The sequence below is a fragment of the Ochotona curzoniae genome, unplaced genomic scaffold, assembly GCF_017591425.1.
Source record: "Ochotona curzoniae isolate NIBS_2020 unplaced genomic scaffold, NIBS_Ocur_1.0 scaffold_4506, whole genome shotgun sequence".
Classification (NCBI taxonomy): Eukaryota; Metazoa; Chordata; class Mammalia; order Lagomorpha; family Ochotonidae; genus Ochotona; species Ochotona curzoniae.
The window spans coordinates 23,271,744-23,298,386 of NW_024467119.1; the positions used below are offsets into that span (position 1 = coordinate 23,271,744).

The window sequence follows — 26,643 nt, forward strand, 5'->3', positions numbered from 1 at the left end:
TTTATGTATGGCCAATAAAAGACTGACATTTTATGATCCATTTAAAAAGTATGAAGTTAAATTGCAAACGATGTTCACCAGAAGTGATACATAATTTACCTTCAATTTGCACATACTGAAAATTAAATTGGAAACTGCTCAAAAAGTTATTAAAATCAAGATTTTTGAAATCAAGTAGTACTATTTAGTATTCTGTGGAGCTTTAAAAATGTTAATTCACAATGAAGATTTCAAATTAAAAACTAGCATTTCACATTAGTGAATGGTTGTTTTAGAAATTCCACTTCTGGCGGGGCATATATATGTAAATCATATGTTCTGTCTAAAGGACACTTTCTTGAAATTGGCTAAAGGATTCACAATTAAATAGGGTGTCTCAATTTATATATGTAACTTAAATAAACATGGAAGAACAGCCTTTCTCCCATCTCACCAAGATCCTAGCATACACATTCAAAATAAAAGTCTAACGTCCTGGTATACAGATACTTTTTTTTAAAATTCTTGTTTCTTACAAGAGAGAACACAGTTACAGCTGTATCACCTGCAGAGGACATGGGTCAGAAGAATGAACAACCTAGAACCCTTACAGCCACACACACGTGCACACACAGGTAACCCTTGGGAAAGCAGAAAGGCTATCAACAATGCAGAAGCTACTCAAGTAGAGGAAATAGAAGCAATCAATTTCTCTCCCAACCAAAATATCAGCTTACTACTGATAGAGTCAAAGTGTTAAGAGAAATAAAAGACACTCTCCTCAGGCCAGGCTCTAACCCCATGGGGGCCACGCTGTGTTTTCCAGATGTATCAGTATCGGGCACCTGAAATTGCCCACATGCAGGGATGCGGCACCACATCGTACTCAAAGCAAGCTGTCAAGTGCCTTCCAACACTGCGCTTAGGAGGACTAATACTATCACTTTCATCTGATTTAGATATTTATCTCATATTTGCCAGAAGACTCTGGCCAATGTTTTTGAAAGCACATTTAGCTATACCATATGCCTCCTTAAATCATCTCTATCAAACAAGCTGTAGGATAAGGCTCTGGTTCATTCTGTTCTGTTTCTCTTTCTTCACAAAGTGTTTATGTATATTTACCCAATTTGTTCTGTTCTTCTTGCCAAATTACAGGTTTGAGATCTCAACTATTACAGAGCAGCTGTGCTATTATTGGTGTCACACGAAACACGCGTCAGAGAACAAGCCTGCGTTGTAAAGGCGATGTGATACCTGCGCGGCAAGCTGTGAGGACACTGCGGGGAGCACCCCAAGAACTTCCAGGAGCCCATCCTCGTACAATGACAGACATGTTGCTACAAAGGAGCCACTGTACAGAGGAACCACTGAAGAAATTAAACTCTTCAATCACCCGCGGATGTTTCTTGGTAGAACAACGCATTTAGTTATAAGGCATTTTCACAGTAACTTGTGGCCAGTGAAAGAAATAGGAAAGAACAACCTCACTACTGCAAGCATTAAATTGCAATTAAACACATCAACTAAATACAGAATTTCTTGAAGAAAGTTCTTTAGGTTTCTGACCATGCTCAGCAATGGCAGTGTCCAATCCCTGGATACGATTTGTCCAGAAACCTTTCTTTACTCCATGACATTTTCTGAATGAAAACTTGAGTCTTAGCTGCCTTCCTGCATTCTTAGTTTCCACCAGTAAGTAAATGTCTTCAGGTTAACCTCTTTTAAACTAATGTCCGCGAGCACCAAGTTTTTGAAAGAATAATCCTCAAGCAAAATTATTTCAGAATGTAACGCAGCTATGAGAAAGGAATGACAGAGCAGCCTAATGAGATGAGGCACGTGCCTGCGGATGCAGCTCTGAGACCACGCATCTGGCTTTCAGGCTGCACGCATAGCGTTACTTCACCAGCACCTTGTTAATTATTTAAGGGAGAGAATACGGGGAACCATCGCCACATCTGTCACCCTCACACAGGAAAAACCTTCCTTCACTGCTGGGCCAGATGTGTTTATTTGAATCATAGACTAACTAGCTACTTAATGGGTTTGAATCCTTCGCCAAAAGCTAATTAGGCAAACATATTAAGCATCAGTCACCTTACGAGGTTTCACTGTTCCAGCTATACTGATTTTAATCCAACCTCATAAGAGAGAGCTCATCACCCACAAAAGTGTCTGAAGACAGCCCAAAGCAAAGGAAACTGCCTGCAACATGCTAGACAGAACACATAATGATGTTCCCAAATACTCAGCACATTCACAAAGAAAACCTTCCACAGATTGGATTCAAGGGTAGGATGTGTTTGATCAAAACAAAAGCAACAACAACAACAAAAATTAGCAAGCAAGAAGGAAAAAGAATAATCCTGTTTGACAGGTATCAATCCCAAAGCATTCTCCCTTTGCTTTAAGTGAAATAGCAATGTCAAAAGCAAAATAAATAATTACTTCCTGCGTCCAATGTTTATGACGTTGCTCTGATTTTTAAAAGTCCTGTCCCTTGAATATTTAGATCAGCTATGGATCATCATGGGATTATTAGCAGTCTCTATGATGTCCTATTTAAACCGAGGCTATACCCAAAGGCAAATTCCAGAAGAGTTAAATTCCACTCCCAAAAGATAACAGGAAAATTTTACAACTACTCTGGAGAATTTAGCCTCCTTCCTGTTAAGTCACTTCCATTAAAAAGCCAATAAAGTGTTCTGCTCTTTTTAAATGATATGCCCAATCCTACAACAAAAACAGCAAAATTCCAACACAGGCTCTCGTCCCCAGAGAAGAAACGGCTCTTTTAACTCTTCATAATAATTGCTAAGTCAAAATATTTGAGAAAAACTAACTTGTTTTCATCTTCCTTATTCAGTGACTCCAGCTAAGTGTGAGGTGCTAGTAGTGAGTGTTAGAGACACAAGAAGCAAGAGAAATGAAATATCATGCAGCAGAAAGGAGATACACAATGACAGACGGGGAAGCACTTCTGAGAAAAATGACAACCTGCAAAGGAAACAGGAGTCACGGACCCAGGGTAGGGGAGCACTGCCCAGGGAACCAGAGTTACGAGGAAGGGCTTACTAAGAAGGTGACACTAGACTAGACGTGGAGACAGCAGGGCAGTGAGACAAGAAGGGGACTGCATTCAAGGCAGAGAGAGTAAGCTGCTGATTGGCTCAAGCATCAGCAGAGGCCATGGTGACAGTAACTGACTCAGGGCAGGGGCATCAGAAGAGAGCTCTGGAGGAGCCTCATCTTGCAGAGAACACTCTTTCAGTCTGACTGGGAGAAGGGATTTATAGCCAAGAATTCTAGGCAATGGGGCTGGTCTACTTACAAAATTACTTTTGCCAGGAGCAGGCCACGCCAAGCAAGCAGTGACAGTAGCTTAGTTTAAGATGTGAGTAGCGCAAGCAGTGGGCTGAGGTTGAGTTCTGGACATATTCTGAAAGCAACGTTGAGATTTGCTGATGGACTGAGTGTGAGAAATCAAGGATCAATGATTCAAAGGTTGCTAACAATGAAAAGGAGAAGCTCCCAATGACAAAAGCAGAAAACTCAGCCTGAAAGCAAAGTCATGGCAAGATCAGCAGGGAGCAACAGGGAAAACCAACACAAAACTTTCAGATTCAATAAATTACAACCCAACTTCAAGCCAAATAAATTCTCATGGACAACAAGTTATCCTACCATACACCAGAGTCATGCAAAATGACCTGCTTCAAATTCCAGTACCAATCTCATTCACTCGTATACACGTTGTCAATAACACTAGAGTCCCAGAATTTGGATAACAATCTTATTGTTTTATGGCACAGTCCCTTAAAGCGTATTTAAAACAGAAGCTGACCCTGCTCCAAGTTGTTTAAATGGTCTCAGTGATGTTCAACAGACACCTTGGAGTTAATAAGCATCCACAGTGGGAAAGTGCTCAAGTCAACATGGAGGACCACAATTGTTCTTTTGATGTTCCACAGAGGAAAGTATAATTTCCACTCAATTTTTCCAGACTTAGGGTTGCATTTAATCTTTAATTTTTATTTGACTTGTAATTAATATCTAATTTTTCTCTGCTTTCAGTGAAAGATCAGTATGAACTACTTCTAGCAAACTGTAACCAATTCATTATTGTAAGCATTTGTATCCACTACAGTTGAGCAAGTGGACATTTGCTGTATTTGCAATAATTTGCTCCATAATAAAGGGGATAGGAAAAAATCGCAAATATAACCCTTCTTACTAATTAAATGCCCCCTTATTTTATCATTAATGGTTAGTTGCCACACACACAAACATGAGTTAATACTGTATCAGGAATGGGACTCTAAACAATGTACAAGTTAATGCAAATATAGAAAGGTTGCCAGATTCAAGGTGTGCCACACTGAGCCACTGTTCCCTCCATACAAACAAGAAAAAAAAATGCAAAACCACTACCCATGTATGTTTGTCACCATTTTCCAATAATTTGTTGTTAAAATGTTTTAAATTGTTTTGAAGTACTTACTCTCCAACTTTAGTAAGGATCGGAGCAGGACAAAGCATGGAATTAACCTGTACACTTACTGGCTTAACACCTAGAAAATAAAACACAATCGAATTAATAAAGCATTTTCTATAACTCACAGTTTCATTAGTAATATAACATGCATTCCTCAATCAGAGTACAAGGGTTAAGTATTAAGTATCTTATGAAATACCTAAGGAAGAAAATAGAAGCAATAAACTATTTCATATAGGAATGGTGCTTAAATTATCCTTGGAATCTAAAAAAAAAAGCAAACTAAGCTAGCAATATTTGAAAAATAACATAAATTGGACCACCCTATAATGTAAGAAATGAAAATATAACTCTGATTCTTTGAGGATTTAAGTGAAATGCTTAATTTTACGTAACTAAGCATAAAATGTACATATATTATAACCAACTCAAATATATAATTAAAAGTTAGAGAAATTAAAACTTACAAGTTAATACTGAAAATTATTTGGTCCTATTTATCTGCGAAACCTACTATGAAGAGCATTTGTTGCAAATACTAATGTTTTGCCTTATCAGAATGGCTATCTCCATATAAAAAACAGTAATTGTGACATTTAGCATACTGAAATCTTCTAGCAGTTCAGTTTAACAGACACATATTGAACAGCTTCTGTGTGGCCAAAGCTATGCTACCTGGAGTGTTTGGCACCATCAGATAAGTAGGGTAACTACAGATGAATCTCTCAGTAAAGGAATTCAGCTGGAGTTCGCAGGGATACAAAGCAATACAGCTATAGATGAGGAAACCTTCGCAAAGAACTAAAACACTCAGAACACTCAAATCCATTTAACTTCTTTTGAAAACTGAAACCAGAGAAAATAAACTCCAATCCCATAATATGATTATTTTTCAATAGACCATTTATTGGATAAGCACTGGAAATTTAAAAAGAAAAAAAAAACCCTGTCCTTCAAGAAACTGACTCACAAAGTACCAGGAAATTAGGGTATTTTTTAAAGTAACAATACAAGATATTGAACAGTGGAACTGCTTAAGATGATTAGACTTCAAGGCAAAAGTGGCAAGAAATAATCCTGGAGAAAGAGGTAAATAAATAAGTCCACTGAAGCCATATAAACAATGGGCTTGAAAACAGGGTTTCAAGATCAGTTCTGTCCATTATTATAATTAACTGTGTCATCATCGCAAATGACTTACACTTTCAGTCAAAGAGATAATGAGTCAGGCCTGGGGCGATAGCCTAGTGGCTAAAGTCCTTGCCTTGCACGCACCAAGATCCCATATGGGTGCCAGTTCAATCCTGGCAGCCCTGCTTCCCGTCCAGCTCCTTGCTTGTGTCTTGGGAGGGCAGTTGGAGATGGCCTAAGGCCTTGGGACCCTGCACCTGCGTGGGAGACCTGGAGGAGGCTCAGGATCCCGGTTTTGGACTGGCGCACCTCTGGCCATTGTGTCCACTTGGGGAGTGAATCAACGGACGGAAGATCTTCCTCTCTGTCTCTCTTCCTCTCTGTATATCTGACTTGCCAATAAAATAAATAAATCTTTTTAAAAAAAGGGATAATGAGTCTACTTAAAACATTTTATATAAACAAATATTACCACTTTAATAACTATTAAATAATCATTACTATTTGTATTATTGAGACTTCATTTCCTCCTCAAATAAGAAATACAAATATATAGCACGGCTGGTTTTAGAAGAAATAGAAAACAGTTGGTGTCAACACATTGCGTAGGCATTTAAGAAACCCTAAGGTCATGCGGGACCTACTCTTTGTGTATGTTTCATTTACAGAATAAGTGCAGAGGACACTGCCATTCCGACTGCCCAACGAGAATCCTTTTCCGGTCAAAACAATTTGAAATTCCTCTAGAAGTAAAGAGAAAAGAGATATTTCAGTCAATGCTTTATCAAAAAAAAAAAAAAAAAGACATGAATACATCAAGGCACATAGACTGAGTTTCCTCATACTATTCAATTAAATGATAACATGAAGATATAGCTCTGTTTTTCCAGTTATGCTTCCTGTCTAGGTAAATGTAGCAGAGGCACTCTACACTACCCAACTGGGATGTGCTATTTTCTTCTCCAAACGGAGTGTTTTCCAATGGGGCCCAGGGTAGTAGAGAGCTACATTTTAGAGAGTTATATTCAAACTTCCCCCAAATTCTATCCATACAAACATATCAGCAAGAAAGAAATCATTTTGCTTTGTTCTCCTCTTCAGGTATTAAAACTTGGGAACATAAAGAAGCCTCATCGTTCATGTTCTTTGGTTCTTAGAAAAGTCATGAGCTCTATTTTCTTAATTGATGCCTCTTCCACACAGAGCTCTTTCATAACAATGTCTTCAGCCTACTAATTCTGTCATCATTTTCATTACACACAAATTACCAAATCATCGGAACTGAAATACTTGGGATTGGGAATAGTCTATGACAAGTAACTGAAGGAAGTTAATTTAACGTTGTACTTTACCTATGTAATAGCAACAGCACTACATTTTAGTGAGTGAAAGAATATGCTGGAAGAAAAACTGATCTGTGATCCCGATAAACAGTGCTTCCTGCTTAGCCGCAGTACTGTGGATTAGCAGCGCTGATTAACTGTGGGTGGGAAGGTAAACTGACACAGTATATTTTGAAGAATTTGAGTGTGCAATAATTCACTAAAGTTCTCAATCAGAAATAGAAGTTCACCACAGAGAATCCAGGGGCAACTTTTATAGGACAAAGAAGTACAGCAAACAAAGTGTGGGACTGGCTACAGCTGTTCAGTTGTCTGAGTTGCTCTGTCTCGTGGAAAGTCCTCCCAGAAATCTTTTTGTAGGTTGGTTATGTTTGAATGATTAATCTTAAGTTATGATTTATTTTAATAGATATGCAACATAGCTTTAAGTTACATTTTCCATATGTTTGCAAATCAAGCAAGGTTAAAAGTCACGTGTGGGCTTCCTTGGCTTTGCGCCAAGAATCTTCACACCTTGACAGTGTTCCAATTTCCTTTAACATCCTCAATCCTCTCAAACATCTATCCAACATTTAATCTAACACAGATCAAGCCATTAGCTAAACAAGAAAATACTGCCAGGCCACATTTCACTCAGTGCATTTTACAAGAAAATTTATTTATAAGTTAAACTACAGGTAAAAGTTAAAATGCCATTCCGTTAGAATATGGGCATTAGAGCCAGATGAACAAGGATGACAGGAAAATTACCTGGGTAAGCACTGAACCCATTTCTTTCTTAATGTCCCCACTGGCAAACCAGGGTGCAAAAAACAATCAAACCTATTCACATTAGAGAAATGACAAACATAGGGGTGGCTGTTTGGCACAGCAAATAAGATACCCTCGGGAGACCCATACCCCTATTGGAGAAATTGAGTTAGGGTACCTTCTTCCGACACCCAGTTTCTCTAAACGTGCATCCCGGGAAGTAGCAGGCACTGATTCAAGCCCTTGTGTCCCTGTTAGCCGTAAAACAGACCCAATCTGATTCAAGGCTTCCAAGCTGAGCGGGTCAGCTATTGTGCTCATTCGGAGAGTGAACCAAAAAAAAATGGAAGATTCCTCTCTCCCCTATTAAACAGAGTTACAGAGAGGGGGAGAGACAGAGGAAGAAGACAGAGGAAGAAATCTTCCATTCTCTGCTCAATTTTTCACTTAGCCACAAAAACCAGTACTGGGCCAGCGAGAAGCCAGGAGCCAGCAGCTTATTCCAGAACTCCCACATAGGTAGCAAGGGGACCAAGTACTTAGCAATCTTCTGCTGCCTTTGTTAATCCATCAGTAAGGAGCTGAAAAAGCAGTAGAGCATCTGGGGCCTGAATCGGAGCTCACATGGAATTTTAGCATTGCAAGAGCTGGCACTATGTCACAATGCCGACCCTTAAAATATTTTTTTAAATGTCAAACAAATGAAAACTACAAAGGACTCAATATGAAGCCATAACATAATACAAACTGAATGAACAGTAACAATTTCATATTATTCACTGATTTCATTTTCCTTAGTATCTTTAGAAATGTGTTCATCCATGCTTTGAGATGTTTGGATACACTGTTTCTGTTTAATAGCTCAATGACTAAGTACTAAGAGGTTTATAAAATGCAGGGAGCAAGATCTGGTCCAGGAGTAATGTAACAGTGTCGGTGGTTAAGCCATCACCCAAAATGCTGCTGGTTCATAACCCAGCTGCTCCTCCTCGGATCCAGCTCCCTGCTAATGACCTAGGAAAGCAGCAAAGATGGTCCACGTGTTTGCTCTCCCGCCAGCCACATAGGAGACCTGGAAGAAGCTTTTTGCTCCTGGCTATCGTCACCATTTCGGATGTGAAGCAGCAGATGGAAGACTCCTCTCAGTGCGTCTCTGTTTCTCTCTTTGTTACTCTGCTTTTCAAATCAACAAAACAAATCTTTATTTAAAAAGAAGCCAGATCCAGCAGGATGCGAGGCTCTGTGGTCAAAGATACAACATACTCCTCACAAGACTCAATGCTCACTTTAGATTTTTATCTATATACCTCCATTTTAGTTGGACAAAGATATTCAATCTGTTGGTTCACCCCCTAGTTGTCTACAACAACGGGGGCTATTCCAGGCAGAACCCAGGGATTCATCTGGATCTCCCATGTGCATGGCAAGGATCCAGGTCCTCCAGCCACCACACATTGCCTACCAGAGCACACAGTAACAAGAATCTGGACTCAAACCCAGACTCTCTGACAAGGCATGCACGCATCCCAAATGCAGCTTAACCCTTGTGGCAAACACTCACCCTTCAATACTCTTTAAAATAAAATCTTGTTGCAATGAATTGCAGGTCAGACTTGACGATATAAATGTCCAAAAAGATATACACTCTCTCTGGGCAAGGACGGCTGAGAGGTGCAAAATCAAGTCTGTTCTAACACAGCTGACAGCCACCTGCTTCCATCCTGCCACCCACCCATAAGTACTTCCTTATGTGTCTAAGTTGGAAATGTTATGCCTTGATCAGGTCATCATCATGGTCACAGCATGGGATTCAAAGTCTACAGAGACTTGACCGTATAGCCAGATGAAAGGAAAGGTTTCATACTGTATTTTCTGTGCCACCGGAAAGGTCTCAGATGTGAACTAAACATACAGAAGATTCTAAAAGCCTGTCACACAATATGCTCATTATTTAAAATAACATTCCAATCTTAAAAATTTGAATTTTAAATAGAAATATTTCAAGGAATTATTTAAAAATTCTTACAGAAAAAAAAAGATGCCAAAAAAGTTAATTTTGCTGCTCTTCTTCCAACATGAGCTTCAAATCATACATTTTCGCTAGGAAAAAAATACAAGTTTTTTTCACGATATTTTTCAATTCTAAACACTCACCCCCTACACAGACACTTGAGGGCCGCAATTCCAGGATTTCAGTACATGACTGAGCCAATATCTAAAAGGGGGAAAAAAAAGACCAATCTAAACAACTAAGTTATAACACAGGGAGCATAAAATTACTAAGAATCTTGACATCCTCTTCTTTCTTTAATAAATGGAAAAAAAATCTACTATTCCACATAAAGCTACTACACTTGTAGGAAACGTCCATATTGCCTCTCAGGTTATTCTAAGATTGTACTGTGAGACCCTCGTTGATTAGGGTTGAGCCAGTTAACACAGGTAAAGCACAGTGCTGCCTGATGACCGGATCAAACTAAAATGTCCTGATACCACAAAGTTGAAACTGACTTTCCCATCAGGCAGTAGGATCGCAAGTAAGTCTACTACTTAATAATGCTGCATTATTACATTTTGTGTAGTTCAATATAGTCTCCATAAAAAGCATTTCTTATCTGAGAGTGGCGTTTTCTATTCCATTCCTCAGGCTCAGTTCCCATGGATGATAATCCCCTTCACTCGCATCAAACATTACACTTGCAGAACACAGGCTCCTTGTATGAGCCAAACATTACTCTCAAAAACACAGGCTCGGTACTTCAGCATTCCCACAGCCCAAGAATAGAACAGCTCTTCATAGCTCGTTCGCAGAAACAGAAACTACCATACAAGGCACAAGGCCACAAGTGAAAAATAACAGTGATGAAATAAGCTGCTCGTAATGGACACAACAATCCTGCCTTTATTTTTAGAACTGCTCTGCACCACATTATCAATGTCAGACAAGTTCCAGATGATGTTGGAACAGTGTTCCTTTCTGGACGGAAGTTAAAGGCAGAGGGTGCACAGTGGTTTCTAGCATCTACTGCTCAAAACCAGAACAGGAAGGAAGAACTGTAACAGGAAATAAAAATGCTTTCCTTAATCACTGTGGAAATGTAAACATTTAGCATCTAAAAGTAACGGTATTGAATGGTGAAACTTTGGTTGCAAAACAGGCATCTCCGCAAAGAGGCCATCACTTGTGCTTTCAGATTATTTCCCAGTAAACCCATCATTTCTCATTGTGATGGAGGTTTTAGGGATTAGCAAGCAAATCTAGCATGATTTCATGGGTCAAAAATATAGATGAGATCTATTTAAACTCAGAAGTGACCAAAGATTTACTAGGCACTCAAACACCTTCTTGACATAAACAGATTCCATTTGTGACTTTACTATAACCACATTCACTTCATTTTCAATAACTGAGGAACATTCTTAAGGGTCAGGCTGTGCTCTTGAAGAGTCTTCACTCAAATCATGAATGCCTTAGAGTATTCTTCATAATTCAGCTGACAACACGCTGAGCAGAACAAGATAGAAACATTTGTAAGACTATATGGAGCCACAAAGTTTCCAACAAACCCCATTCTAGGTGTAGCTTTAGCCCATCTGGGATAAAACTGAGAGCAGTTAGCCAAGAAAACAAACGGCCAACAGAGCAAAACACTAAATCCTCAAATACACCCTGCCTGCTACCTGTTCTGCAGGCATTGCTTTTTAAATATTAATCCTCATTTATTTGCTTAAAAACCAGAGTGACAGAGAGTTAAGAGAAGTAGAGGAAGAGAAAGGATAGATTGGTGCTAGACAGTGAAGCTATCCATCCAGGCTTCACTCCCCAGAAGCATGGCACAGCTGGGGCTGGCCCAAGCCAAAGCCAGAAGGCTGGAATGCCACTGGGATCTCCCACACGACGACCCAGGCCCAAGTACTTGGAACATCCTCTCCTACCTCCTGCAAGCCTTAGCAGGGAGCTCGACTGTAACTGAAGGCAGGACTCCTTCCCCGGGACTACAACACAGGACATGGCTTCCCAAGGGTGAATTAACCCAAAACACCTTCTCCCTGATAGAATGTTTTAATTAAACTTTTAAAACAGAGCCTATTACAGAGACTGACTGCATCTTCCACTTTACAAACCTAGATTATGTCAGTCACACCCCTGCTAGCGTACTGTAAAGTGTTTCAGGTAACAAGGAATACTAAGAAGTTGAAAAGATTGCTTCATCTTAAATAGTGTTTAAAGAATCTTTTATAATAAGGTTAAATCGATAGATTGCAAACATGCTCTTGAGAGCATGTCAGGAAATTTGTATCCTAGAAGGACTTCTGTGAAATTATTAAGTTGTATCTTTTCTTTCCTGCCAATACTGGCTAAAACTTGCACAGATCTCAGTAAAATTGAAGGCAGTATTCATATACTGACTTTCTCATTCATGTGACAATCCGTCAAAATATTTCTAAATGGATGAGCACTTGAAAGCAGGATCAAAAGAGCGATTCAGCTATGAAGGCTCCTCAGATGTTAAAAAAACACTTTTTAGAACGCTGGTGATCTACACATCTGAAGTCAGCCCTCCCGTGTCCGCTGCACAGCCCTTTCACTTTAAGCATGAGGTTCTGCATGATTTAGCCATTCATACTCCAAAGGAGTTGGAGACAAAATACATCAAGTTACATTAAACAGAGATTAAGAATAACTAAACTTGGTTTTATCCTGCAACAAATCATATGCCATACACACAAGATAACATGTTACTTTAACATTTGTGTAGTTATTTTAATAAAGTACATTTTCAAAAGAAACCATATACTTGAATGAAACGTGACTCAGGTCACCTGGAATGGCAGGCAACAGAAACCGTGAGCAGAACACTGACTCTACGATCTGTAAGCCACGTCACCTGCTCCTCTTTGAAGTTTACTACGTTAAATCTCTTCAGATTCTATATTACTTGAGTGTACAGATTACCTCATGTAGTGGAAGACAAGATCATTAAGGATAGCGATGGGTTCTATTCTACTGTATAATCCTTCCAGCTCCTGACGTACTGTTTTGTACAGGATGTAGAACTCAGAGAATTACGGTCAAATGCATAAATTAATGAGAATATTAAAATGACTACCCAATTAGCAAATCAACAATTATATTAGTACTAAGGGAAATCGTGATAAAGTTAATTTATGTGAAAAAGCAGCAAATTCTTCACTAAATTTTGTTATTATTATCATTATTATCATCAGAAATCCAGAAACCTATAGTTTGAAACAAAGTTCACCAAAACATTTATACTTGAATAATCATAAGAGAAGGGCAGGACAGAAGAGCTGAAAAAGTGTTTGTGTCTTTTTGGAAATGTAGGGCTGAGTATTACAAAGCAGCAGGTACACGTGTGACATGGGAGGCCCACAGCCCATGTCAGAGAACCTGATTTGAATTCCAATCCTTCCAATTCTGACTCAACTTCTTGCTAATATACCTGAGTGGTCTGCTGATGGCTCAAGTGCTTAGGATCCTGCCAACTACATCAGAAACAAAGATGGAGTCCCAGATGTCAAGCTTCAGCCTGGGCCAGTCAGCTACTGTGAGCATCTGGGAAGTAAACCAGCAGATGAAAGATTCTCTCCATTCCCCTTTCTAGTAGATGGGAATAAATATTAGACGGAAGCTAGCATTTTTACTAAACTTTGCTTTTCCATGAAACATTTGCTTATTTTCTCACATTAAGAAAGCAACAACTAAAAAATCAAAACACTCTGATGCTCAATAAAATAGTTTGCAACATCCATTTTTCCCGAGTACTAATTTCATTACAAGTAGCCCATGTCTTATGATCATGAACTAGTTGTACAAGTTAAAATGTTCAAGATACCAAAGCATGACTATCACACATTTCATTGTCATCATTCAACAGCAATGGACAAGCAGGACAAGTCTTCTAATCCCGCTGGCTCATTTATGCCAACATAAATACTGGTATTGGCTGGGCATGGGATCAGGTGTTCCATCTGCGATAACTGACACATGCTCTCATTCCCTACACTTCCGTTATGTGTAAACTGAGAAACTGGACGGGAAGCTTCCGCAGTCAGGCATTACCATGTGTCTTCCTTATATGTCAACAGAAAAAAAAAGTAGTTTTCAACAAAGATCAACCCCAGATGACATCATACAGTACCACAGTCCAAATTTAAAGATCAGCCAAATGCTATCCATAAAATTGGGACTTTAAGCCATACATGCCGAGTTCAAGTTTTATCACTGAAATGTTGGGACATTCCCTCCCTGTCTTTCTCTTTCTCTCTTTCTCTCTCTCAGGTACACACACACACACACACACACACACACACACACACACACACAAATATGTATAATAACCAAGAAACCTGATGTTTACCATGAAAACAAGTATACCACTAAAGTATCTTTTCACCTAAAAACTGACACTTTTTAGTGAGGATAAATATTTACAAATGAAAAATAAAACATATTATTACATAATCCCTATTTATGGTTCCTCAAACATTAATATGGATGGGAAAGAATCAAGCTGAAACTTCCTGGGGGTCAATGCTGTGGAATAGTGCATTAAGCCACTACCTACAGTGCTGCCATACCATGTGATTGTTAATTTCAGGCTTAGTTATTCCACACCCAATCTATCTCACTGTCAATGTGCCTGGGAAAACAGTGGAGGATTGCCCAAGTGCCTGAGTCCTTGTACTCTCCTGGGAGAACCAGAAGAAACTGCTGGCTACAGCCTGGTGCAGCCTCGGTCACTGAGGCCATTTAACGAGAGAGCCAGCAGGTGGAAAACTTCTATTTCTCACCTCCTTTCTTTAACTCAGCCTCTAAAATAAAGAAAATGAGCCTTATTAAAGAGCCAAACTTTCTAAATGATGTACAAATATCAACAGTCAAAAGTTCAAAATAATGTCTAACATGATTATCATTTGTTGGGCACTTCTTCTGTGAACTGTCCCAAGCATTTTATTTTAATTTCTTCAGTTAACTCTCACAAGTCTTATGAAGAGATACTACTTTTATGACTATTTTATGCACGAGGAAACAGTAGTTTAGAGATTCTTTAAGTCGCCCAAGAGCTTTTAAGTAGTAATAAGCCAGATGTTCTCAGATTTAATTGAGATCAAAGCTTGTTCTTCTAACCAGGGGTTACTCATATTTGTAATGGACTCTCTAGTCATCATAAAACCTAATCCTTAACAAATTGGCAAGACTGACTACCTTATCTTTACTGAACTCCTGTTATACTACCCAAAAGAGTCTAAAATCTGCACTCTCTTATCTTCAAAAGTACCACTAAGCTCCCTCTAAATCACTAGTTTTGTTGTGTATTATCGTAAAATTTCCAATACCATTGAATTTCAATAAATTAAAATTTTAAATTATCCTGTAAACTAGCAACCTAGAAGATAATCCAGACGCTCAGGGCCCTGTCTTTTTTCTTGAGTGCCTTCTGTTCTTACTACTTTCTATCTCAGAATCATGTTTCACAGTAAAAGATTTGTCTATTTTACTTCTCAGCATCCTCCCGCACCTTGAAAATATTAAAAGCCACTGAAACAACAAGCTAACTTGAAGCCCTAACTTTGGGTAAGGGACACATCAAGTACTTAAAAATAAAAAAAAATTTTTAAAACAGTGCTTAAAAAAATTAAATTTCTCATTTGATCTCAGAGTTTAAGATTTATTTTTATTTGCAAGCCATAGTGCAGACAGAAGATAGAGAGGTTTCCATCTGCTGACTCACTTCCCAGATAACAATGGTGAAGCTGAGCTGATCCGAAGTCAGAAGCCAGGACCTTATTCCAGGTCTCTCAAGTGAGTGTAGCAGCCCAAAGACTTGGGCCATTCTCCACTGCTTTCTCAGACTACGAGCAGGAAGCTGGATCAGAAGTGGAGCAGCCAGAACTAGAAGTAGCACCCATATGGAATGCTGGTGCCACAGATAAAAACTTCGTCTACTATGCCTTCATGCCAGCCTCCAATTTTTTTATTAATGATGCCCATCACAATTAGGTTTTCTGGTTTTTAAATTCTAGAACTAGCCTGAGTCTTGGGGACATCAAAGGCATTTGAATTGGAATCCTCTTTGTCTCTCTTGCCTCCTCTCCCTCAATATAGGTTAGTCTCTGATTCTCTCCCCCATCTCACTAAGATTGCTAGACACACAGATGCTCCTTTTCTAAATATAATCACCGTCCAGGTTTGTCTCACCTCCTAAAATATCCCATGTCCGTGTGCCAGTTATTATTGCATGAACTCTTGCATATTGCTGGCTGAGCATCCCTAATTCAAATGCAAAATCTGGAATGTTTCAAAACCTGCAAGCCTTTCGCATACTGATCTGATGCTACAAGTAGAAAATTCACACCACGAGACTTCAGGTCACGTGTCACAGTGTATGGAGGCAGCTGTGCGGCCTAACAGTTAAGCCAGTCAAGACATCTGTACACGCTGCATTGGTCTGACTCCCAATTCCACCTTCCTGCTAATGCAGGTCCTGGCTCATTCTCAGCCATAGAGGGCACTTAAGGAAAGAACCAGCAGATGGGCACTTGCTCTTAAGTTCTCTCTCTCCCTCTTACATCAGCCTCCACTAGCATTTGGCTAGCTGCAAGACTGGGTCTAACCTTGATGTTGGCTGTGACTTCACTGCCCACTGTTCTGAGCCTACAGATGTTCACCAGGAGACAAAGCAAATCTCCCTGCTGACCTTTCCCTGCAGCGCAACATGAGGTTAGTCTCAGAGTGATGCCGCACCCCAGGTAGCTCAACTGTGATCCATTTTAATTCAGATTAAGCCTAGGACTAGTGTGATGTGGTCGGGTTGCAGGATTTCTACAGAGGCCAAACTTCCATACTAGGTAATAAGTTACAGACACACACTCAGGCACCAAAACCGGTCAAGGTTTGTAGGAGGTAAGGAACCACTTTCTAAGTCAGAGGCATGCATGTCCCAAGAATTGTACTGGTTACAAATATATTTATTCTCTGACTTTGCCACTGGCCAACAGTCAAGTGCTTATAATTAGTTCATAATAACCAGATAAAGTGACAGTTTTATCAAGGAACTCTCCATGGCAGAAGTAACCAGAGAACACAGAGCACAAGGTTTTTAAGAATCTTGATTTCAAGTCTGGCATGATAGCCTAGCAGCTTAAGTCCTCGCTTTGAATGCACCAGGATTTCATACGTGTGCCAGTTCTAATCCGGGCAGCCCCGCTTCCCATCCAGCAGTCAAGGACAGCCCAAAACCTTGGGACCCTGCACTCATGTGGAAGACCCAGAAGAAGCTCCTGGTTCCTGGCTTCAAATCGATGCAGTTCCAGCCACTGTAGTCACTTGGGGAGTGAATCATCATATGGAAGATACTCTCTGTATATCTGACTTTGAAATAAAAATAAATAAACATTTTTTAAAAGAATATTGATTTCTTCTTTTTTAAGAATTTTAAGATATATATGGAACCATATTTTTATTAAGAACTTGCTAGTCAGGGCTGGCATAGTAGCAGTCTAAGTCACTTCCTGCAATGCCAGCATCCCACATGAGTGCTGGTTCAAGTCTCAGCTGCTCCACTTCTGATTGAGTTTGCTGCTATGGCAATGAAAAAGTAATAGACGATAGCCATGTTTTAGGTCTGTTCTCATGAGGGAGACCCAGGTGAAGCTACTGGCTCCACGCTCTGTCCCAGCCCAGCCCTAGCCACTGCAGCCATCTGGGGAGTGAAATGACAGACGGAGGCGCTCGCGCTCTCTCTTTTCTCTCTCTCTCCTTCTGATTCTCTGCCTCTCCCTCTCTGTAATTCTGCCTTTCAAATAAATGGATAAATGAATTTTAAAAAGAAGAATGCTCAGGTCACTGATATGTTCGTATAAGGTACACACATTACAAAAACAATGGGATATGCAAGACATACTTAAAAGTCATACTAATGGCCTGAAAAATGCCACAGAGGTTCTAATTGTGACCTCCTGTTTCTGGCATATAAGGAAACATGCTATTACGTACTATAAAGTTATAATTAAAATGTATCAAATATAAAAATTTAGCATGGTAAAAATTAAGATTGAGAGATGAATTCAAAGCATAATTTAGGACCTGTGGTGTCTTTGAGGTTGATGTTGAGTTTGGATGAAGCATGTGGAAAGTTAAACCTTACAATCTGAAGATCAAACATCCAATTCAAAAACCAAAAAGAGCACTACTTACAACAAAAGCCAAGACACATTTGAATACCCATATTTTTCTCCAGTTTCTAAATGATAGTGGGAAGAAGACTATATTTGGAAAATGAAATACAGACTATTCAAGACCAAAAAATACCATACCTTAATGAACAGTAATGCTATTCAAAACACAACTTAATATAAAAAATATACAGCACAACATGCTATTTTTAGAAGTACTTGCTCAGTTAATATGTATTGATTTTAGTTGACCACTCACTTTCTCAAAAAAAGTGCAACACAATGAGGGTAGGTAACACTTCATTAAGCAACTAAAAAAAAAAAAAAAAAAACAGAGCTGTGGGGACCATGTAGTGGTACTGCACACTAATCCTCCACCTGCACTGCTAGCCTCCCCTATGGACACCTATTCTTGTCTCAGTTACTCCATTTCCAAATCAACTCATTGCTAACAGCCTGAGAAGGTAGCAGAGGATAGCCCAAGTCAAGGGCCTGCACCCACATGTGAGACCCAGAAAGAAGCTCCTGCTCATGGCTGTGGACCTGCTGAGCTCTGGCCACTTTGGTCATTTGGGAAGTGAACCACCTGACAGAAGACCTCTCTCTGTGTCTCCCCTTCTCTCTCTGTAATAGCCGCTTTCCAAAAAAAAAAAAAAGAGCTCTTTTTTTAAAAAATCTATTAATTCAAGAAGAAACTTGAGTTAATGCAATAATATTTTCCCTTGCACATGAGAAAATTTGTTCAGATGAATATAAATTTAATTATCAATGTTATTAAGAAATGGTTGGACTAGATGCAAAATACTGATGATAATAAGATAGAAGCAATAGAAATAAGATTTAAAAACATATAAAAAATATATCTTTTAAAACAGCTTATTTTACATAGGCTCCATTAAAAAGAGAAAAGGAATATTAAATTTCCCTCAGTGTTTCTTCCTCCAGCTTTGAGGGTCAATCCTAAATAATAGGGCTATTTTCCCTAAAAATAGCTTATTGTGTTACATTTAAATTTAGGTGTGCTATACAAACTTCTCCAACATTTTTAGAACTCTAACAGAACTTCTAAATATTCACCCTTGCAGTAGCTTTCTCACACGGATTTTGAATACAGTACATCACCCACAACTGATCATTGCAATAGTTTAGAAGTACTGTGGGTGTGTCCTTATCAGAGAAAAACCATTAATTTCCCTGATTTCCAGCATCCATGTGTGTAAACTGAACAGCCGAAATATTAGGAAAGACATTTCTCGTGTGCTTTTTTCATTTCTTTGTGATTTATTGTTTCTTTATATCTGCCAATCATGTCAACCAAACATGAGATCACATGTTTCAGCTGATTCTTTTAAAATGCTTGGAGCATTAAAATATTATCAATTGCTCAATACTGAAGATACCATGCCAACCTATTGCTAAACATGGATTTTCCTTTTGCAAAGAGCAAGTCACATGTAATAAATTTCTAAACAAACTTTTAAACCAAAAAAACTAGGGGAAAGTATGAGTCACAATCATTGTCTTTTACTCTTCCTACTTCCACAGCAAAATATCCTCAATGCAGTCAGCTGCAAACAAATCCTTCTGAATAACAGGCAATTACTACATTTGAGGAAAACTGTGTGAAAATAACATATTTCCCCACCATAATTTATACTAGAGTTACAATTGGTCTTCTTACTCATTTCCCCCATAATCAATTTCCTTAAAATCAGTTGAATTTGCTATTATGAAAAACAAAACCTGTACAACTCATGACATTTTGTGACCCAACAAATCAATGTTTAAGGAACAAAAGCTGGGGACCAGAGTTGCACCACAGCTGGTAATACCAGCAGTGGCAACACCAGCTTCCCATGTGAGCACAGGTTCCTGTCCTGGCTGCTCCACTACGGATTCGGTTCCCTGATGGCAGCCTAATAAATATGCAGCAGAAGAAATGCTTGGGCCCCTGACTCTATCAAGGCCATCAGGGGAGTGAACAGGCAAGGGAAAAATCATTCTCTCATGACTTTGAAAATGAGAAAACATAACTTTAAAAATAGTAATCTAGCATTTTATTTTGTCTAATTATTTCAACAGCATGTGTTTACTTTTCTCATGAAATAGCACGAAGATATAACTATTCAAAGTGAACTTGACTTTTAAACTACAGTAACAATCCAATAAAATAAACAATGACACTTTAGAGTGATGTTTTATGCAAATGCAATCACAACATTGGACAATGAGTATCACAATAAGATCTAAAAAAAAAAATCACTTAATAAAATGAATACTACTTTTGAGTTAAGTGGAATTTAGAAGAAATGGGATGCTTTATAAGAATATGTGCAGCAGCTTCAAAAGAAGGCCAAAAAAAATGAAGTTAAAAGGTAAGTTTGAGAACAGTTTCAACCAATGGCTGAACTTCCTATGCAGTTGTCTCCTTAACACATGGGAAAGCAGCAAGGACCCTGGTTCCTGGCCTCAGCACGGGAGACCCAGCCCAGAACGGCTTCTAGCTCCTGACTTCAGCTTGGCCCAGCCCTGAATGTTGTGCCATTTAGGGAATGAACCATCAGAGGGAAGATCTTTTTCTCTGTCTCTCTATCTTTGACATCTTTGATGCTTTCAGATAAACAAAATAAATTCTCAAAAACAGACAAGTAAATCTTTGTGAAAAAGTTGAAATTCATGCATAGCCTTTCCATAATACACACTTTCCACAAACATTTCAAAGAATCTTTATATGGCAAAAATACTTGAAATATATTTGAATATAATGGACTATAACTATACTGATTTTTTTTTTCTATCGTGGACACTTTTTTGCCTTTACAGCTCTCTGAACAGTGTCCAGTCCTACTGGGCAAACTGCTCTCCATTCCATCAGTCCTGCTGAGCTGAGCAGTCAGGACCCCTTGTTCTCCCTCTCTGCCTTGCCCTGAACACCTTAACACATGGAGTTAATGAATGACCCAAAGTGACCCAAAGTAACCCAAATAGCACTGACATGGTAACTGGTGCAGGAAAGAAGAATGGGACCACACACAATGATAAAGGATAAGGCACTCACTTCAGTGGGCTTGCCTACACAGGCTACTGCTCATTTTCCTTAATCTAGGATTAACTGAGTTATTGTCACATGTGTTCAAGACCTGTAACGTAGAGGACCATAAATAAGAGAAGAAAATCAAAGTTACGGGGTCAGTGATGTAGGTAAAGCCATTGCCTACAATGCTAGCATCCAATATGGGCATCCAATATGGGCAATTGTTCATGCCCCAGGCTATTCCACTTCCACTCCACTTGCACTCCAACTCCTGGCTAAAGGCTTGGGAAAAGGAGCAGGAGATTCCCCAAGTCCCTACGCACACTGGAGACCCTAGATGCTTGTGACCATCTGTGGAATGATTCAGCAGATGGAAGATATCTTTCTCTCTCACTGCAGCTTTCAAAGAAATAACAAATCTTTTTGAAAAAATTAAAGTTATATATATTCATAAATGTTTTTAGTGCTTATTCTGCTACCTTACACAAGTTTAATACATATTTTCAAAAATGTTCAGAGAACGTATGATCTCATTCATTGATAATGATTAATTAGGTTATTATTATTATTTTCCCTGTTATAGGGTGCAGCCAGTGAAAGCCAGCACCCATTGACAATGAGCAAATGAAATCTGCCTGTGTTCTCTACACTCTGTCCTGAAGGTGGGTCCTAACAGCAATGGAATGTTAATTCCATCCTTAACCAATTCCCACATCCTAAATTAGCCAGAATATTCAAAGTCCAATTAGTCTAGGTGTTTTTAGCTACAAACCCAGTTCCTGTTCCTGCCCAGCCCAATGAGCACTAATCAACTCCTTAGCCCACAACACTTAGGTACTTGCTCCTGCCCACCTGTGACTCACCTATCAACTGAGAGGGGATGGTACTGCATTGCTGTGTAACAACACCCCTCACAAGACCCTTAAAAGGCCTGTGGAGCAGGGGCTCACTCTCTTTCTGGCCAGGTGCTTCCATTACTCTGGCACCTCAACTCTTGGCTGACCCAGGACAGGTAATCCCCTGAGCATGGTCCCTGTGTACTGCTGAGATGGGAAAATGGTTATAATAATGTTGTTTCTGGCTGGTGTGTAGTCATGAGTTCCAGGAGAGGGGACACCTAGCAGTAGTGCAATGTGGGCAGAGAAGCCAGGGAAAGGTGAATGTTTGCAGCTTTGGAAGTGTGTCCAGGTTATTCCTTGCATGTCTCCTAGAATAACTTATATTGTTGGGGAAGCTGGGACATAGGTCTTCAGCTTAATGGGTGGACTTAAGGATAATGACCATTTGTTCCTTTTGGGATAATGATTGGTTGGATTATGATTGGCTGGATTGTCATATGGACTTGTGATTTGCTATTTCTAGTATGCTCTATTATCACCAAGCTTGGTTAATAAAGACTCCTTAATAAACTTTAGACATGTCTGGTGTGATCTCGCTCAAACCCCTCAACATCTCCACTCTGTATCATGCATTAGACTGAAAGCAAGGTTAGACAGAACATAACCACAACCCTCATAAAACTAATGTGAATAATGTTATGGTGAGACATCTCATCTACATTCAGTACTTAATACCCTGAGACAAAAAAAGAAAACCCAACTCTCCAACATAACCATGATCCTCACATTATAGTTCTAGATGCTGACTTCCAATTTTAAGAAAGTCTCACCTATTCTGGTTTTTTGCCCCCGAATGTATTTTTGTTGTTGCTCAGATGTGAAATTTTCCATCAAACTATAATTTTACAGAGGTTTCCACCACTATGCAGCCAACATTGAAAGCAGAGCATGTTAAAACTGGTTAGGCTAAGATCTTATCAGAGTGTTTATTAGGTACCCAGTTTTCCTAGGAAACTAATTTACTTAGACACAAAGTGTGGTTGTACTTCAATAATATAGCTCCAAACATCCTCCAAACAAAACAGCAAGAGACACAACTGAGAAAAATAATTGTTTCAAAAGTCAAATGAGGCCTATATTTCCAGCAAAGACGTGTATCTTATTACTCCATTTCAAATTCATCTACGCCACTTTTCCTTAAGCGTATGAACACGCTCTTCCCAAAATATGACTGCACTTCCATTAGAAACTCAGAGTCTCCAGAATTAACTTCCATCACCTAAGCTATAATGTTCCCAATTCTTTTAGACTAGGATTACTTACAAAACAAGCTTTATAACTGATTCATCTCCTTCAGCTTAATACTTTCTATTTTTATTTTTTTAAGTGAAGAAATAATTCCAAACAGTAATATGCCCTGCCACCTTTTTTTTAGCAATAAAAGGAAGGATAAACAAAATAGTTTTTTATTCTTTCCCTATTATTCATCAACCTGTGGTTTTGTTTTGTTTTTACTGCTTCGTCCTCACCACTGTATTATGAAACACTAAGAACTCACGAGGCATTCAGATGTCAGTAGGCCCTTTAATAGTCCAAGTAAAATTTATTTTCAAAAATAAATCCCACAATCACTTTCCAAAACAATATGTTTAAAGTTGTAAAACATTCTGTGATTTTAAAGATAACTTGAAATGCAAAAATAGAAGTGTAGGCTGATGCTTGAGGTTAATGGAATGGGATGAGGGAGGAGAAACGGGGTCTCGTTCTCCGGATTTTAAACTTTACTACTATCACTGAATTTTTAATACCTAAGGGTATTTATCTCAGCAAGCTCAGTTCATCTCTCTGCCCTCCTCCTCTTTGTCCAGCGACAGTGCTGCACCTCTGTAACACATTAATGACTCCCAGGTTTTCACAGTAGTCAGAAGCAGAACATTCGAGCTATCTGACTCCCTGCTCTCTGCCCCCTAGTTCTATATGTGATGACATCTGAGACTCTCTTGGCTCTGTAATGCTTTCCCAATTTACTTTTCATGTCTAGTCCAACTTGCATCATCCTTGTCATCATCAGAGGTAATATGGAACAGCTAATATCTACTATATCCCCTGCAGCTCAGCAAGTGACAAAGACGTGACATTTAAAGGTTCACCCCATCCTGTTTCTGATCAAATTCTGAAAGACAGAGTGTATTAACTGCTTTCCTCATAGTCAACATGTTTTATTCTGAAAAACTTGGAATCCCAATGCTGAAATGAGCCCTGAAAACTGTGATTTCCTGGAAGTGCCGCCACCTCCTGAACAACTGGCTTCCTGCTCTGACTTAAGGTAGCACTGGGGTTTCCCCACCCCCACTCTCACAGTGGCACTGAGGTTCTCCTTTTCTAAGTGTGGGGTCCTGAAATTCTACTTTGCATTTGTCATGGAAACACTGAATTTTGCTTCCCAGTTGTTGCCTGGATCCTGATTTCATGGCCTAAGAATTTGAAGCTAGGAAACACCCAAATACTTGACATGGTGTAGTGACACCACCCAGAAATCCTTGGTGTGACCTCCCTGCTAAACTGGATCCTCTTTCATTTCAGTGCCATACGCTTTTATACATGGGGCTTTGATCATATGGCTCACTGGCCACCTCTCCTGCAGACTGCCCTGCTCACACATCAGTGACCCCATCCTGGCTTCCTGCCACTCATAGCTTCCCACCAAACATCTTCAAGTCCAGCTCCTCTGATTTAGGTCATTTGCAAACATTATCTCACTTTAATTGAAACCACAACTCAAACGGGAAAATCATTATCCCTGATGGGCAAAAAACGTTGGCATTCAAAGAAATTGCAACACAGGACTTACACCAAGTCACATGGGTAGGCAATGGCAGAGTTGAAACTCACATCCAGGTCTTTCAAGTCCCAATCTCATACTGTCTCCATTATACTAGGCTTTCTTTTATCATATCTCACAGGATAACTGCCAAAGACTTATAACATACCTCCCCATTTCCCAGGTCATCCTAGTAAGTTGCTTGGCGAACACTTACCCTAAACCTCCATGGCCATCAGATGAATCTGATACTCTAAATCAATCTTCATGGTTACTTCATTTATGAAATAACTGTCAATCCTCCATCCAACAAGGGAAGTTTTCCAAAATGTGGAACCAGACCCTTGTCAATGTTTATCTTCCATACTCCTTATAATCCCTTGCCCAATCACATTCCCTCTTGTGACTCAGTCACTTGGTTCAAGTTGTTCTTGAAATTCTGTGTTCCTTGCTTCTGCTTAAATCTACTTCTATTGGCAGAGCTCACTTCAAATCCTGCAATGAAAAGTCTTCTATGACATTGTTATGGGGTGCAGCCAGTGAAAGCCAGCACCCATTGACAATGAGCAAATGAAATCTGCCTGTGTTCTCTACACTCTGTCCTGAAGGTGGGTCCTAACAGCAATGGAATGTTAATTCCATCCTCAACCAATCCCCACATCCTAAATTAGCCAGAATATTCAAAGTCCAATTAGTCTAGGTGTTTTTAGCTACAAACCCAGTTCCTGTTCTTGCCCAGCCCAATGAGCACTAATCAACTCCTTAGCCCACAACACTTAGGTACTTGCTCCTGCCCACCTGTGACTCACCTATCAACTGAGAGGGGATGGTACTGCATTGCTGTGTAACAACACCCCTCACAAGACCCTTAAAAGGCCTGTGGAGCAGGGGCTCACTCTCTTTCTGGCCAGGTGCTTCCATTACTCTGGCACCTCAACTCTTGGCTGACCCAGGACAGGTAATCCCCTGAGCATGGTCCCTGTGTACTGCTGAGATGGGAAAATGGTTATAATAATGTTGTTTCTGGCTGGTGTGTAGTCATGAGTTCCAGGAGAGGGGACACCTAGCAGTAGTGCAATGTGGGCAGAGAAGCCAGGGAAAGGTGAATGTTTGCAGCTTTGGAAGTGTGTCCAGGTTATTCCTTGCATGTCTCCTAGAATAACTTATATTGTTGGGGAAGCTGGGACATAGGTCTTCAGCTTAATGGGTGGACTTAAGGATAATGACCATTTGTTCCTTTTGGGATTATGATTGGTTGGATTATGATTGGCTGGATTGTCATATGGACTTGTGATTTGCTATTTCTAGTATGCTCTATTATCACCAAGCTTGGTTAATAAAGACTCCTTTATAAACTTTAGACATGTCTGGTGTGATCTCGCTCAAACCCCTCAACAACATCATATAACCAAAATCTCTCCTGCCTTTCTCTGCCAACTTACACTCACATGGCATTTACCAGTAATTCTGTCACAATTCCTTCTTATCTCAAAAGGTGACTCATGGAAATCGCTTTCTCCAAATCCCCACACTAAATATTGCAGGAGACTACCACATTTCAAATCTGGAATAACCAGTTTCTTTAAGGTTCTTTAGAAAAAAGAATTTGCCTTATTTAAATTTGTGTTAAGTGAATGAAAGAATACGCTACTTGAGGAAAGAAGGCAGGAAAGAGAAAATTTATTTTCACCAGTAGCTTCTTGAGATAATAATGAATTATAAATCTCCATATGTGCTGTGAAGATTGGAAAATTATACCAACATTCAAAAAAAATGCTACTTATCATGTTTGCCTGGATAGAAACCTAAAGATGATGAACCAACGTGTTCTCCCACAAATTAAAATAGAATGTTTAAATGATTTTCTAGGGGCCTGTGTTAAGATTCCAGTTTCCTGCTAATGCAGACCTGAGGAGACAACAGGAAGGGTTCCCATCAGCCAGGAAGGAGACATGACTGACTTCCTGGCTGGGATTCCTGGACCAGCATGTCCCAGGCTGTCACTGAGACATCTGGAGGACGAGCCAGCAAACAAGGCACTCTCTCTC

The 26,643-nt window shown here is 39.5% G+C and overlaps 1 protein-coding gene across 1 annotated transcript in view; it reads right to left on the bottom strand.

Annotated features, from left to right (window-relative positions):
• The window catches only part of ANTXR2 (ANTXR cell adhesion molecule 2), a 131,470-nt gene that overhangs the window by 85,520 nt on the left and 19,307 nt on the right, over positions 1 to 26,643 (bottom strand). Inside the window, exons 8-10 of the mRNA XM_040966519.1 lie at positions 9,856 to 9,916; positions 6,253 to 6,351; positions 4,484 to 4,553 (exon numbers count right to left, since the gene is read on the bottom strand). Of these exons, the coding sequence (XP_040822453.1) occupies positions 4,484 to 4,553; positions 6,253 to 6,351; positions 9,856 to 9,916 (230 nt within the window). The remainder of the gene's footprint in view (positions 1 to 4,483; positions 4,554 to 6,252; positions 6,352 to 9,855; positions 9,917 to 26,643) is intronic.